We start from the raw sequence: 17,107 nt of genomic DNA on the forward strand, positions 1-17,107 counted from the left end.
ATTTAGCAGGCAGCCATCATTATCTGAGCGAGTGAACAGGTGTGCCAGAGCACGGAGGCCTGCGCTGCTTAACGGTGTCACAGTATTGCATCATGGCTGCATGGGGCGGAGACTGGGGGGGGGGGGGGGGGGGGGGGGGGGGGGTGTCAGGAGGAGGTACTCTGGTAGCTGATACACATGGGCCTCTGGAATGCACTGCTACGGAGGGCTCAGGGAGGACTCCTGGCTCCCTTTTGTCCCGGGCGTGAGGTGTGAGGACGCTAAGCCTCGCTACTTTGGCCTCCTTTCTCCGGTCGCCATACATAATGACGGTGGATGAGAGTGAGCAAAGTGGAGGTCTATTCAGGGCGCGTTGTAAGGGACGCTAATCCCCTTTACTTCAGCATGTAGAGTCATTTGACCGCTATAGTGCGAGACGGTATACAGTGTCACGGTGTAATGCCTCGTACAGTAAAGCCCTCTCCTCGGCTCAGAGTACCACTGTAGAGACATGCACCACCTCTCTGATGGGGCCACATGGGGCTCCATTCTGTAGCCAGTTGCTCTCAGATGGGAGTGGGAGTAGGACAGGGCTGGAACCTGCACTCAGGTACTCAGTCTGAGACATCTGGCTGGTTTGAGGTCAGTCTGTGGTGATTTGTGTTCCGTCTTTCATGTTCAGTTTGGGGAAGATGTGTTGATCTTGATCAGTTTGGGCCAGATGTGCAGTTCTGGTAAGAACTTAGATCTTCTGAGATCTACGTCTCTCTCACACGGTCTCTCTCTCTCTCACACACATGGTCTCTCACTCACACACTCTCACACACACACACACACACACACACACACACACACACACACAAAATAAACAGATTTCTATGCAATAATATCTGTAGAAGCTTTATTCTTGTGCCATGCCTCTTCACACAGAGTAGAGACAGGGTGTGCTTTACTTAAAGAGTTTGTCATATTGATGATGAATGGAGATACAATTATTGCAATTCATCAATAACAGAGACAATTTGCTCCTGCAGTTAATGTCTAACAAGTCCAGATCTGTTGGAGTAATTGGTTTATTTCAATAGTGGCTCTAATGATTAATGATCTAATGACAATTATACAAATATGCATATACTTGACATTGAAGAAAAGACACAAGAACGACAAAATGACAGTACTGCACAGCTAAAACAAAAAGGGCTCAGTTCATTCTTGATTCTAGTTCACCCCAGGTGAACACATTCTTTGTCATGACCAGAATTAACATAAGAGTGTTTCAATTATTATGTCAATTGCAATTAGTGAAATTATTACCATCATGGATAGACTGTATGTCCTGGAGGGTTGATGCATAACATTGTGGCATTTTGTGTGTGTGTGGGGTATCTCATTTTATGGTTCCTAATCATGGAGATTCAGTGTCGTTGCATGATCTTCTTGTATAAACATGTAAGCCCTGGGAGACAAGTACATTCTATTTTACACCATGTGACTCGACACTCAAACATGGCAGGCGGGATGCATAAACAGACAACTGCATAGCTCCAGTGCAACACAGTGCACAGTCAGTACTCCAGACTCTCACACACTGCATTCAGCACACTTAACACCCACAAACAACACAGTGCACAGTCAGTACTCCAGACTCGCACACACTGCATTCAGCACACTTTAACACCCACAAACAACCAGGCATACCAACAAGATATGGGACATCTGGACAGCACAAACTGGCAAGGTCAGAGAAATAAAAAGATGAAAAAAATATATATATAAAAATTATAAAAACACAGTTGATTCTGTAGTTTTGTTGATTTCCTCTAAGCAGTAATGACACATATTTTATAGATATGTAAACTTGGCACTACATCTAACATCTTACACTTAACAAATGCTATGAGGCTAATGCTAACTAATGGACTAATGAAACGTTCTCAGGGGTATACTGAGAACAGAATGCATCTTCAAGTATCACTGTCACAAATCACACTTACCTAAGTTAGTTTCTTTCAGCAGGAGCATTATTGCAGCCTATTAGGTTTAGTTGCCTTACCATAGTCAGGCCTATACAACTTCATACCCTGAGGCATCAGTGATTCAGTGGTCCTGCATAAGCAACACTAGCCTGGTCGTTACCATCCTAAGTAGGCAGTAAGGACCAGGCTAAAGCAACACAGCACCTGGCAAGCAAACTTCACACCATATACACAATCAGTACACCGTGCTACATGTATGTGTGTGTTTTAATGTTATAGGGTGACAAATAATAAAAAATCAATCTATAGAATGGAAATCTACACTATATGTTGTATTTCCCCTGGTGATTTATCGTAGCCTGAAAGTCATGAGAAGATTATGTGTGTCCGGCACCTGCACCGTACGCCGGCGACCCGGGTTCGATTCCCGCCCTGTGGTCCTTTCCGGATCCCACCCCGACTCTCTCTCCCACTCACTTCCTGTCATTTTCCACTGTCGTATCAAATTAAAGGCATAAAAAGCCCCCCCCCCCCCCCAAAAAAAAAAAAGATAATGTGTGTCCTTTTGATAACAGTGAACTACCCACTGTGACACAAGGATCTGGATATACTGAAGTATACATCATGCTTTGTAGACCTGTAGTTACATTGCAGAAGGGCTATTTGCTTTTGAGAGCAAACTCTACGAGTCTCCTAGCACCTTCATGGTCCGCTTGACAGATAGCGTTACCTTAGGTTATATTGCACGGCTTTAATATTTCATTAGATGTTGGTATACAAGCCAACCTACCGCTCATGCAGCTTAGCTGCTCTAACTGTGAGATGAAGCACTACTGCGAGGTAGTAGGAGGTCATAGGTAAGCATTGCCTTGAGTTTGTCAGGTCGTGACCAACAGAGCAGATGCAAATCGACTGATTGATTTTGGTTCTTTTTTCCTTTTCTCAGAAATGTACTTCCTGAGGTGCTTCTGTGGCTAAATGCTGGTTAACTGCAATTGCGGAATACTGTGTTTTCAGAAGGCTGCGCTGGCTGTTTTTGTTTTGAAACGCAAGCCCCTTCAAAACACACAAAGCACGTACAACCAACCACATACACCTCCATGAGCACACACACACACGAAATCAAGCATACACACACACACACACACACACAACCAAGCATACACACACACACACACACACACAACCAAGCATACATACACATACACACACACACACACACACACACACACACCAAGTATAGTTGTGTCTTTTTCACTTGTCAGTGTGGCTGGTGGTGTTCATTTGCTCCTTGAGAGGTCCGGTGAGCGTGGCCTTCCACACATGAAGGGCCGAGATGGCGGACAGTGTGAAGAAGAGCAGGTAGGCGATAGCGAACCCCACCGAGTCCACCAACCCTCCAGCGAGCGCACTGAAGCTCAACTTCCCCAGCACCTCTAGCGTGGCCAGGAAACTGTAATGGGTGGCCTGGGGAGCATGGGATATACAGGGAAGGAAGAGGAGGAAGAGGAGGAGAAGGGAAAAGTAAGAGGACAAAAAAAGACATAATGACAGGACTTTATTCCACATGTTTATTTCAGCCAAGCAAGGTTATGACAGGTTATGATTTTTACAGTTGAAATATTGTCAATATTAATGTTAAATCTACTGCCTGCCAAGGCAAGGGTACTTATTCTGACCCTTTTGACTGAATATACTAATGGTAACTAACAAAACTTGTTTACACTGAGGCAGAATACTGAGTGTAAGTCTGAGGCAGGCTTTTGCTCACTACTGAAAAGAGCAATTATCCTTCACACCTTAAAACCAGGGCCTGACTGTCTCGACGGGGGGTGGGGGGGGGGCTAATTCTGAAAATCTCCAGCCATTTTGAATGGACCCCGGGTCACGCTGACACGTTAGTCACTGTTAGTCACTGCCACTCAGCGCCAGTAATGGGTTAATGGTGGCCCAGAGAGGCCCGCGGCCGATGAGGAGAACGAGCCCAGATAAAGGGGACACATTTACGGCCCGGGCCTGGAGGCCTCCCTCAGCGCGCCATTTCGATAACGCTGAAAACGCATTGGTTTTTAAAGTGGACATAGAGAGTGGAGCATTTCCCAGGGTGTCCAGATTACAGCGAAATACCAGGAATCCACGATTTTCATCTGCGGCCTCTGTATTGTGGAGGGTAGGGAAGCATACTAAAAGGGTCCGTAATGCGATACATTTTCCAAAATAGTTGCGTTAAGAACAAGACTCCTGGTAGTGGGTAGTGGCCCATTAGAATTTTGCCCCCCTCCCTCTCCGTGCTATAGCGCATTGTTAGCTGGGCACTTTGTGGGATCTTTTTGGATGAATAGGCAGCGAGGCCCTTTTTATCCCCCTCACCACCAGCCCCCAGCCTATCCCCCAAATGTGCCGCTTACACCATGTTTTACAGTGGGCAGGCTGTACGAGGAGGGTTCCTGAGACATTAACCCACCACCTTGTGTTCTTATGGCGAGGAGCAAGGGAGCAGGGAGGGAGGGGGGGGATTGGGAACTCAATCTGGGTCTACGGCGAGCATGTGACTGGAGTTAAGTGAAGTACTTTTATTCCAGCAAACTTGTTTAATGTATACTGTTTCTCTCTCCTGGGCCCTTACCAAACACTCAGGGTATCGGTTTCACTGTCATTCGATATGACCTTAAAAACACGTACACACACACACACACACACACACACACACACACAAAGACCAAGCTTGCAGCGGCACTATGTATGTCATTTTAAAAAAGGAGACCCTAGGGTTCTCTCGTCGTCATCTCTTTGCTAATAGTTATTATGATTATTCCTCTGTCGTTTCGGATTTTTAAAAATAGCGTGTACACCAAGGAGCTGGCTGTATCCTCAGAGTGTGTGTTTTTTTATTTTAAGTGATAATAATTCATCACCTTTATAGCTGATTGAGTGATGTTGAGAAACGACGAATGAGCACCTCCAGGCAGCGATGCCCCAGTTAAAATGGGACAAAAGAAGTTGTCAAAGACGAGCAACAACAAAAAAAAAGAAAGGAGAGGGAGAAAAAGAGTGAAAGAATGACAGGAATAGAGAGAGAAATAGAGAAGAGTGAAAGAAGGTACGAAAGACTAAGAGAATGCAGAGACTGAATTGTGTGGTTGAGAGAGAGAGAGATCAAGAGAGAAAGGAAGAGAGAAAGAAAGTGAGGGAAAGAAAGAGTGGAGAGAGATAGAGGGAGGGGGGGGTTCAAAGAGAGAACTGAAGTTCACTTGATCAGGTCAACAAAGTCACAGCTGACTGATGCTATGCAGTCCTGTCAACCTGTGCGTTCTACCTGGGAGCAAAGGATGTGATCTAATCCCATAGAGTAGGCAGATAGAGGGGTGAGGGCCCTGCAGGGCCAGCTGATTAATGCTCTACCTTTCTTAAGGTGGGGAGTGTCTATTTCAAAGCATTACATAACGCCATAGCAGGTTTGGATTTGCATTTTCCACCTTTTCTAAGGCTGCACATAAACAAAGCACCACATCTCTTCACGTGCGTCTTGACTTGATGCCAGTGGAACAGACATACTGTTGAGTTATTGTACATGAGTTGTACAAGGTGTCATTGCAAGGCTGCATTGATTGAGGGAATAGAAGAAAGAGAGAGGAGGAAAGAAAGAGAGTATTGACTTTCAGTTGATGACTGAGTTGACACCACAGGATAAGGAGGAGGTGGTGGTGAGGAAACACACTTTGCTTTGCCTTTCTTAAGATGAGAAATTCCCAATTCAGTTACATATTACATAACATTAACATTATACCACCTGTGCCTGTGAAGGCTCAGATTCACATGATTCACATGGAAACAACACTCCAGCACACCTCATCACTTACCTGCTACCTCTGAAATCTGCTCTACACCAGATGAATAACAGTGTGTAGTAAATGTCTTATTTTAAAGGAATAGAGTGTGTGTTTCTATGTGTGGACATAAGTATGATTGTATGTGTATGTGTATGTTTGTTTATGTATGTGTGTGTGTGTGTGTGTGTGTGCGTGCATGTGCGTATGCTTTGTCAGCAGTAACTGCTGCTGCGTACCTGGATGCGTACCTCTACGTGTATCTCTACAAGTGTGTGTGTGTGTGTTGTTGGGTACCTGGATGCTCTCCTCGGCGCGCTGAGTGCAGTGCATCATGACGGTGAAGGTGAGGGTGGTGATTAGGCCCCCCAGGAAATGCTGTGCACTCATACTCAACACCGACATGCCTGCAGCGACAGCCAACACAACCCGCCACCAGTCAGTATACTGTACAACAACATCATCAGCATACACAACACACTGATGGCTACACAGTTACACTTCCTGTGAACCCTCACAGCATGGAAATAAAAAAAAAGACCCAGACAAGCCCCTGACCTCAGATGTGATCTTTTTTAAAACGATGTATCTGGTTTTTAAAAAAAGATAGCGCTTTCCGCTTGCATTCACAGCTGGTTAGCAGCGGACAGTCATGCTGTGAAATAATGAGCAGCCTCTCTCGAGCGCTAAGCACTTCTGAGCCACCGGAGCGCTAGCATCGACGTGAGCGCTCAGCCGCATCCTACTCCTGACCTGAGGTGAGGTCTTCTGGCAGCCAGGTCAGTCTGCACCAGCAGAGAGAGAGAGAGAGAGAGAGAGAGAGAGAGAGAGAGAGAGAGAGAGAGAGAGAGAGAGAGAGAGAGAGAGAGAGAGAGAGAGAGAGAGAGAGCACATGTGGGCACGGTGGATCAGCCAAGCTGGGCCTTTGGCTAGGGTTAGGGGGCAGGAACTTTGCCATCAATGACCAACAGACCCCCACCACCCAGAACTCCACCCTCCCACCCCATTTGAATAAGGGGGCCAAGAGTTCATTGCTTTAGTTGCCCTGTTCTGTATGTCTCTGCGTCAGCCCCCTGAACACCAACCCAACCCCACCACATGCCAGAAATGACGCGGTGCGCCTTCCGCATCAAGCAGCGCTGAATAATTCACTGGAAATGTTTAGTTCTGCCTAACAAGACTTCTCCATTACTTATCCAAGAACCACAGACAGCGCAAACGTCTCCCCACTGCTGAGGATGGTGTCTCATGCAATATTGAACCATTTCGGCAGAACCTCGCTTCTTTATGGGGAGGATAGAAGTGTGCTGCAACCAGGGGGTTTAGGGGGGTTGGCCATACACCCATACACACACACACACACACAAAAAAAAGCACCATGACAGAAAAAAATGATCAGCCTCGGTGGATGAAAGATACAAAAAAAGAACAAAAGTACAGTAGCTAAAATTGCATGACTTCCTTCCGATTTCCATCCCTTTATTTCTATCAAATAAACATCTCAGGAGCAGAGCGACGGGAGAGCCGAGGCAGCTGGAGCCGTGCCCTTTATCAAACAGCATCCCGACGGTGAGAATAACACACTGGGGCCGGACCACCAGCAAATCACACGTGTCTGCGCCATCCAACCGAACTGTCGACGACTACGCAAGACGGCGCTTGAATACGGCAGCCTCTTCCGCAGATACGCGGACACATAGCACCCTCGTGTGCAGCCACTGAGGATACTGGTGAAAGATACGGATGAACTATCTTACCACTGACAGGCAGAGGAAAAGGGTGAACCTTTAAACATAGTCATAGTATGTGCTGCACACGAGGAAACATACAACTACTGCATCAGAGACTGACAGAATTGTGATCCATATTTTGTTATCTGGTAAAAGACTAGGCAAATATTTGATGTGATTAGTATGGTTACAAGAACGAAAGTATGAGAAGACTTTCATCGTATTTTACATTTTCAACTAAAAGAAAAACAGCTTGAAACTTCAAACTGTTTGTGTGTGTGTATGTGTGTGTTACATGTCGCTTACCTTTCATAAGTGGCGATGGCTCCAATATGGTCAGCAGGGAGCTCTGGAAGACCATGCCCACCGTCCTCATCACAAACACGCGCCTCATTAGCAGCCCGATGCTACAAAGGGCAGAATACAACGGCAACATCAGCTCACACCCCACACACCAAACAACACCAAACAACACCAAACAACACCAAATAACACCAAATAACACCAAACAATCATTTGCATATGACATTTTGTCCATACACTGAAGATATGTTAGGGTTTTGTGGTATGTTGATATACTGTAGACCACAAGGACCTCATGTAGTATTGTCAAGACTACAAGCAGAGCCTGTTTTTCATCAAGGCTACTTGTCATCAAGGCTGAGTGCTTGTTATGTTGTGTTGTGTTGTGTTGTGTTGTGTTGCGACTGAGCATTTGCTGAGATGAGAACCTCAATTGGATAAAAGTAGATGATTCAAATTGTGTAAGAAAGCTCAAATGAAAGCAATCAGGGGCAATCACATATAACTTCTGTGATACTGAGGATAGAGACTCTCTCCTGCATTACTTCTACTCGTGTTTTCCTACACTACTATTGGCTATCTAACACTAATGGACACTCATAAACAAACACAGAGTGGACCTAAACGGCACAGCTCATTCTCTCTCCTCTCTAGACACGCTAATTGATTGCCCGTTAGCGGTTTAAAACAGCATCCTGGTGTGCCCGGTTCACGGGGTAATCAATAACCTGACAAGATCCCCAGTGACGGGCCTGATTAGACTGAGGCTAATTAGCGTCCATCAGACGTCTCACTCTTGGCCAGTCGGCCGGTCGTTCGGAGCCATTATCTCCCAATCACCCGCGGATTAGGCCGCTGCCAATCAGAGCACCCCGAGCGGCCCGTCAATCACAGCGCGAGGGGCTGGAGGGGGAGAGAGAGAGAGAAGAGAGAGAGAGGAGGGAGATAGAGAGAGAAGAGAGAGAGAGAGAGGAGGGGCAGGCGAACAACCGCCTCAGGCGCCGAGGCGAGCTGTGTCACTGAAATTCAGATTCCCCCATGAACCCTCCACTAAATTGCACTAATTGATAACGTGGGAGCGGTTTTAACAACTTCCGACGTGGTTGGACAGTGACTGTGTGTGTGTGTGTGTGTGTGTGTGTGTGTGTTAGCTGTGCGTGCTAACTATGTGTGTGTGGTGTGTCTGGGCGCCTGTAAGGTCTTGAGCTGTGGTGATGTGAGATGTGAGAGATGGAGGGATCCTAGGAGGAGTCGCCTCGGCTGGACTGCCCACAGCCACCTCCAGTCTGGCGCAGTGGTCGAGGCAGACCGAGTCTCTCTCTGCCTGACTGGCCTAAAGAACACAACCGGCAAGAGACACAGGGCAGACAGACGGGATAGTGAGAGAAAGAGAGAAAGAGAGAGATACAGAAAGACAGATAGAGAAAGAGAAAGAAAGGGAAGTCATGAATAATGCAAAAAATGGGTACTGGGTAGGAAGGGGAAGGAAAGAAAAGAAAATTCTATCAAATGATGCTTCCATCTCCATTCTGACCTTTATGTTGGTGTAGATGGGCGAGGGATCCATCAGAATGGCCAGTACTGGCAGTCTGCTCGGCCGCACGAGAGAAAGCCAATCTGCCGTCATTCTCATGCAAACGAACTAACTCTATTTTTCCCCCTAGATCTCCCTCTCTCTCTTTTTTTCTGTTCCTTCTTTCCCTCTCAATGACACTCTTTCATATTTCCCCTCCCTTTCAAACGGCAATGCAGAGAGAGTGAGCAAGACAGAGATAAAGGGAGAGAGAGTGAGTGAGAGAGAGAGAGAGAGGGAGGGAGGGAGAGAGAGAGAGGGAGGAGAGAGAGAGAGAGAGAGAGAGAGATAGAGAGAGAGGGAGCTGAAAATGAGTTTGGAAACGGGCGAATCTTGCCGGCTCTGCCCCCAAGATAAGATTTACGCTCTCAGATTGCAGATGCAGATCTGTGTAAGGGGGTCAGTTTTTGGCCACTCGAGCGTTGCAGATGGGATCGGGATAAGTGTCCAAATTAGCTTTTAGCGGCCCTGCGCGGACAACGGGGGGAAACCCTATCTGTGGGAAGCCGGGGCCCAGGCTGGAGCGGTCCGGGGCCTCAATGCGTACAGTGTCGGCCGCCCCGCGTGTGAAACTCAGCATTCCTTCTGCTAGTCAGAGCAGCTTTTTCTCAGAGAGAGAGAGAAAGAGAGAGAAAGAGAGACAGAAAGAGGGGCGAGGGAGTGAGGGAGAGAGAGAAAAAGAAGTAAAAGGAAGCACACTTTGAGGCACACCTCCTCCTTCATCATCACTTTGCCCACAGAAAGTGACTAACGTTTGAAGGGTTTGGTTACACAGTGACAAAACGCCAGTTCTAGTTGGGAAACGGTGCTGATGAGAGCCTACGGTGAACTGTGGGTTTCAGAGCTGCTGTGTGCGATAACGACTGTTGTTCTCTCCAGAGGAGCAGCGTAAAAAAGGTTATTTATAGATTGCATTACATCAGTCGTGCTCAGAGCTAAAATGATAACATGATCGTGGACAGGTGTGCAGTCTTATGCAACATGTGGAGTGCACAACCTATTTGCACTCGGACAAAGCCCTGGGATACAGAAGATGTGTAGTCCAACCAGTGGTGGAAAGTAACAAAGTAGATGTAATTCTCTCCTGCTTAAGTAACTAATTAATGTATCTGTACTTTACCGAAGTCTTTCTATTTGGTTAGACTTTATACTTTGACTCCATTACATTTCGAAGTGAAAATTGTTACTTGTTACTCCATTACATTTAGTGAGACCTGTCGTTCCTTTTTACCAAAGCGAAGAAGAACATGTAGGCTAAGAGAGGTCAAGCGAGTGCACCATAAGCACACCAATCAGGGCTCAGTGCGCACGATTTGCTCTGAACTCCTTTCGGTTTTGTTGAGACTTGTTGAACCATTGCGCCCTTCTGTACATTGACTTCGTCACAAGCCCGCTGCAGCATTTTGAGGATGCTTTATGCTCATGCCCAGCACTGCATACATCAATGGAAATGATGGATGAAACAGCTGACACTGACCTGCCTGAACACCCTTGGCCTTATTTGCGCACACTTTTTGAATTAGTGGAAAAGAAGAACGATTCATTTTTTATTAGTGTCTTCTCTGGCTGCCAAGGCACCATAAAATTTGCTCTTTCAATTAAGTTACAAATGTAAAATGAAACAATAGTTCTCTAGTGCTGTTATTTGATAACCACTTGGTCTTACCTAATGGAAATGGATTGCTGTTTTGTGCTTATGATCTTTTTCATAGACAAGTGTCAGACACTATTTAAAGATTGGTGTGCCTAGAGTGCCATTAGTATTTTCGCCTAAAATCAGTTGATTGAGCTTTATTTGTTTTGATGTGAAAATGATAAAAGGGCATTATAAACATAATCCATCAAGGTACTTTTACGTTTAATACTTAAGTACATATGAAGGCAGATATTTTTATACTTCTACTCGAGTGGAAATTTAAAATGAATACTTCAAGAGTAATATTTTACACAAGGTATCTCTACTTTCACTCAAGTACATAGTTAGTGTACTTCGTCCTCCACTGAGTACAAAAAACACTGCACTGACAAAGACACAAAGGGCCATATTTTGCACCCTGGCGTATGGCACAAAACTCGTAAAGTATGTTTTCTTATTTTGCACGTTTATTTTTTAAACAATGCGCCCAGGGGTGTGGCAATTAACAACTTGGAGAGTGCTTGTCTAAAAATCGCTATTGTACACCTGGTCAGAAGACTATGGCGAGTTGTTTATATGTTATTTTAAGAGCGCATTGTCAACAGTTATATTGGCGGGTGCACAACCCACCATCCTTCTATCATCCATGAATGCACACCAGCGCACGTCCATGCAAAACATTACAAATTGCACGATTACAATGAGAAACATAATTAGAATAAAGATATTACGAAATACTGTATATCTCATGATGAGTAGTTATTCACCATCATTTGCAAATGGGTAATGACGGTTAAAAGTGATTAGGGGAGAGGCGAGAGACATGTATGGAGCACAGCTGAAGGCGCACTGTCACGAGATATAAGCAACTCCTCTGCAGGATAAATGTTTTTTTATTCAGTCATTTGAGCAATATTAGGGTAAGTGCATGTTTTCGATGGTAAACCATTGTCTGTCAATAGTGAAAGTAACTGCATATAACTGTCTTGTCGTTGACTGACACCATGGTGAAGTTAGTTTCACTTTGCCAATGAGTTCAAATAATAGAGGAGTGCAAATACCTGAAGGTTATGCTAGGTTTTAGTAAAGCATGGTTTAGTGGAATGACTATTCCATACGGTCTCGCAAGCAGCCTCCTTCAAATGCGCCGTTGAATGTCAAAATACCGATGCATTCTTTGGCATCGCGCTTTGCGCCATTAAAGGGAATGACAGATGTCATTCTCATTGGTTTAAATGATGATAAGCCCCAAACACACCCATGACTGATAAAGAAACCTAGGAACACCTTGTTGCGCCATGCGCTCTATGTATGATAACAAAAAACATCCCAATGTGGACTGGACATCCTACTAAATTTAAATAAGCTTTTGACGAGTGACGATGTGCTTTTGTCTGTCATGATAGGGCCCAAAAATTAACTTCTAAGTGACAAACAAAAAAAGATGTAGAAATGATGGATTACAAAAGAAAAGGGGTAATTATGAATACAGTGTTTTCTAATGTGTATCATACATCCAGATTCACATCACACATCCGACTACAATTGAAATGTAAATGAAATGGGCAACATAAGACCATCTCTCACGCATAAGTTACTGGTAGTAATTCCTACCTGCACATCAATCTCCTCAAAAGCGTAACTTCAATACATGTACACATGCACAAAAAACTAGATGTACCGCATAGGGGTACAAACTATGACCGCCGCACAGTCCTGTACATCCATGCTGCGAAAAATAAATCATATTAATGAATTTGTCTCCATCTTTTACTCCATCCCCCACTCTTGAAACTTTTGTGTCTGCTTGTTTGGAATGTCTGTTTGCGGCCGCACACAAAGTAGCCTACTGGCGCTGAAAAGGTGAATAGATTTGTAGCACTTGCCAAAAAAATTGTAGCATTGTTATAAAACCTTTAAAATCTCTAAACAATCAAGTAGGGCAGTTCATCACAGTCCATCCATTGCAACTGGACTGATGAAAGGTACACCTGTAGGCTACATTTTATTTGGGAAAGCAGCAGCATAATGTATTTAATGCATTATTTATTTATTATTAAACAAAACAATCCCTGTCAGTTCCATGCAGTTTTCAACAGCTATCAAGAAGAGAGGTCATGTCATGGATTTTTGTGAATGTTTCTTCTTCTACATATGCATACGTTTAGTCATCTAGTTCATATGATATTCAGCTTTATTGTCTATGCACAAATACCAGTAGTCTAAAACAAAATGCAGTTTTACCGAGTGCAAATAACTGACATGTCCAAAAGGGCATTCATGAAATGCTTTGCTAGACTGTTCATGCACATCTTAATGGGCCAAGTTGAAGAGCTACTGTCCGTTATTGTTTGTGCAAATAATTGGCTGATTCATGTTCCCTTGCATTTTGCAACTATGAGGTCCATAGTTAATCTGGCTTTTGCCAGACCAAGCTCAATCTTTTAAGTCAAAAAAGAAATCGCTGGCAGATCAGGCGGAGTTCACCCAGCCTAGTCCATGGTAGGCGCCCAATAGAAATATTGTTTAATTTTGCGATTGAGATATCCACGACTGGCCCCCCCGGCGTGTTAAGCCCCGGTTTCAGAGCTATTCTAAATGCAAAAATGCATAGAGGGAGTTATGACAAAACCGTGACTGTTAACAAACTATATAAGGTAGGCCCAATGCTAGGCCTATTACACAACATAAATTGTCACTAGGCTATGCTGGCGCCCCAAATAAAATCTCCTTTGGGAACCAATGGCTTACAGTATCAAGCGGACTTAAGCTGCCACCTCTTGGCGAAAAGTTAATAGTTTTGCATATCAGTATATTTCACGCAGCTGTTCAGCCATAATGAAAGCGTTATCGCTTTACACACACACACGTGTTTTTAATCGCAAAGACTACAACTAACAAGCTGGAATCAAAGCACATCGACTCCCCTCTCACACCCTAAACACGCACTTCGAACAAACAAAAAGCGTCTCAGTCTCACGGTATAGCCATGGATAAATCTCTCAACGTGCGCTCTAAAACATTTGGTAAATGGAGATGTAGATCATCACGGGTGCGTTAATAAATCTACATGGCGAGTTGACACAAATGATTCACTTTGACGAATTTATGTAGTTTCAGTCCTAGTTACTTTACTTTGAGCCATGCTCTTCCTTACTTGAATCACCTTTGAAAATAAAGGGTTGAAGTAGCCTATGTGGGTGTTTGGGAATGAACGTTGACCAGCCCGGTGTTTAGGGTGCATCGTAGACAGGTTATCTTTCAGGAAGCCTATACATTTTCCATTAGAAAACCATCACGTAGCAAATGTGTTGTGGCTAACTCACTTAGCTCCTGTTAGTAGCCTAGGTTATGGTCATAAGCAAATGAGGTGACAGTCGAAAGATACAATTAGTGCTGTTATCAATTTGCTTGGTAGCCTATTACAGCATTTATGGTTTTCTACAAATACATCAATAATCAAATTGGCCTCCATCACTCAACCAATGCTAACGGTAGTCTAACATTATTTTACCTACGTCCTAGGATAACTTGTATAAGATTAACGTAGCCTACCTGCAGTACAAACCAAGCATGTCCGATAAACATTCTCAGATTTATTTCGGCTTCAAGAAGAAGTGGGAATAACATTTCATGTGGAAATCGTCCTATCCTTATTAGACGTTCTCTGCGGTAATCTACAGTCCTTTTAGGAAGCCTCCATTGTTTTTCCAACCCACTTTTAACTTCCAACAAAATTACGTCTCACTGCAACGATGCGCCATCTAGTGGACAAACGACTATGTATCACCAATACTGGAAATGCAGCCATGATGATGATGATGATGAATATTTATGAATATTTCCTTTAATCCTACTGAATTTGTAATTATGTATCGGCCGTTCTAATTGCAGATACCGATAGTATGTGCGTGCCTGTGTGTGTGTGCATGTGTATGTGTGCACCGCCATCTACAGGCCAATGAGTGTACAGTCACTAAATGTACACATAACCTACATTTTTTTTGACCCCCAGATGAAATTCTACGAAATTTGGCATACCCCCAGAGAATGCCAGGTCAATCATACACATAACATTTGGTGCAGTTCTGAACATCTTAACTGAAGATAGGGGCGATTAAAGCAGAATGATATTGCATTTTCATTTTTAACGGGGGGGGGGTGCAAATCACAAATGAGTGATTATGGGCTAGGTTGATGTGGGCCCTTGAGACCAACATACCATAAAAAATTCTTCATCCTCAGTGCCACGGTTCAGGTAGTTATTTAGGAAAAACTGCATTTTTTGGGTTTCAGGGGGCTACATACCCACCAAATTTCATGTGCCCCGGTGTTTCGGTGTCCCGGGTATCGTTGACCAAAAATTCAGGAAGTAGATGACGGGGGAAAAAAAAAAAAAACTTTGACAATCCCTATATGGCTCAAGGCGGGCGGTCATAATGATTCCCACGTTTGTAATATGAAACCCAGCAAAACAACAAGTCCAGTGGTTAGTATTGAGATGACGTTATAGTGTAAGTTCCTGCGCTCTCCACCCATTCTGGTGGTTTTCTGAGGGGGGAACAGCGGGGCCTCTCCCATCCGTCCCTCCAGGCTCTCGAGCCCCCTGGCGCTCTCCGCCTGCCCAGAAAATGAGTGCCACAGCCCGCCATCACCTCACACCTCACCTGGAGAGAGTGGCAGCTCTTGCACAGGGCTGTGTTTACTTCCATTACTCCAACCAACCCCAGGGGAGGGGAGGGGGCAGCAAGGTGAGGAGTGTTGCGGTGGGGTGTGTGTGTGTGTGTGTGTGTGGGGGGGGGTTGGTGAGTGAGGGACGGCAGTGAGAAAATTCAGAGGAGAGGAGGGGTGTTTGGAGGAGGACAAGAGGCCAAGAGAAGAGAGAGTAAGTGTGTGTATACAGTATATACATTGTGTGTGTGTGTGTGTGTGTGTGTTTATGGATAGGAGAAAGAGGGAAAGAAAGGGATAGTGAGCAACCAGCAGAAGTCTGAAATGAGGAGAGATGTGATGTGCCCCGTCCTTCACCTAAACAAAACTTCCCCAAAGGCCTATAGGGCTATGTGCACCGAGAGAGTGAGTGAGAATGTACGTGTCTGCCTACAGATGTGTATGTGTGTGTGTGTGTGTGTGTGTGAGGGAGACCAAAAGTGAAAAACAAGCTTCTCCAAAGTGACCCTCCCTATCCGTTGGTGAGTGTAAAGAGGTAGATGCTAAATGGAAAGAGGTAGAGTTAAATGTATATTCCCATCACTATCTGACAGCACTATCTGACAGTACTTTAATACCATTAAGTATCTTGGCTACCTGTGCAATGAGTTTCCCTATCTGAGATGTTACATGAGCTGCATTACCACATATGTGCACCACTCGACAGTACCAAAGGAAGCAGTGCTCTTGAGGGCTGTTATCTGAGATGTATTACCACCTGAAATATGTGTGCTACGCTACCGGCGGAAGCAGCACATGGTGAGGACAGTTATCTGTGCTGTGATGCATATGTGCGCTACCCAAGTACAGTAGACAGTGCTCCTCAGGGCTGTTACCTGGGCTGAGATGCATTAGCACCTAAGATATGTACGTTATTGTTTATTTGTTTAGCACAAATTAGTACATCTGTGCAAGGCGGGAACGAAGCCTAGAGGCATGTACAGAGTTCCACGCCTATTGCCAAGTCATGTTAACATATTGACATGCAGGCTAAACATATAAATAATCTGTTTGATCCACAATAAGGAAGCATTAAAAGCAAAATGATTAGGGTCAAAGCAAAAGATAGGAAGAAAAAGACATTCTGTCAACAATGGATGTAAAGCAAGAAAAGAAGAATCAAAGAGAGAAAGTTTCAGGTAGACAATAGATGGTTCTTCAACTGTCTTTTAAAAGCAGAGAATGATGATATTGATCTTAGCTGTGGGCTTAATTCACTCCACAGCTTTGGGCCTCTGAAGGATATATTGAACTGGTGGCTAGAAGTACGCGTGCGTGGTAGAAGTAGGTTGTTGTTTTTATACCTAGTACGGTATGACTGGGTGTTAGATGTGGAAATAAATATGTTCTGGAGTGTGACTGGAAGATCTAAA

General features: G+C 44.6%; 1 protein-coding gene across 1 annotated transcript in view; it reads right to left on the minus strand.

The window, feature by feature from the left end:
- Nucleotides 1-2,504: 2,504 nt before the first annotated feature.
- The window catches only part of mfsd3 (major facilitator superfamily domain containing 3), a 32,221-nt gene continuing 17,618 nt past the window's right edge, over nucleotides 2,505-17,107 (minus strand). The window contains exons 4-6 of the mRNA XM_048242503.1: nucleotides 7,819-7,919; nucleotides 6,080-6,189; nucleotides 2,505-3,422 (exon numbers count right to left, since the gene is read on the minus strand). Coding sequence (XP_048098460.1) covers nucleotides 3,210-3,422; nucleotides 6,080-6,189; nucleotides 7,819-7,919 — 424 coding nt within the window. The 3' untranslated portion in view covers nucleotides 2,505-3,209. The remainder of the gene's footprint in view (nucleotides 3,423-6,079; nucleotides 6,190-7,818; nucleotides 7,920-17,107) is intronic.

Source organism: Alosa alosa, chromosome 5, assembly GCF_017589495.1.
Source record: "Alosa alosa isolate M-15738 ecotype Scorff River chromosome 5, AALO_Geno_1.1, whole genome shotgun sequence".
Lineage (NCBI taxonomy): Eukaryota > Metazoa > Chordata > Actinopteri > Clupeiformes > Clupeidae > Alosa > Alosa alosa.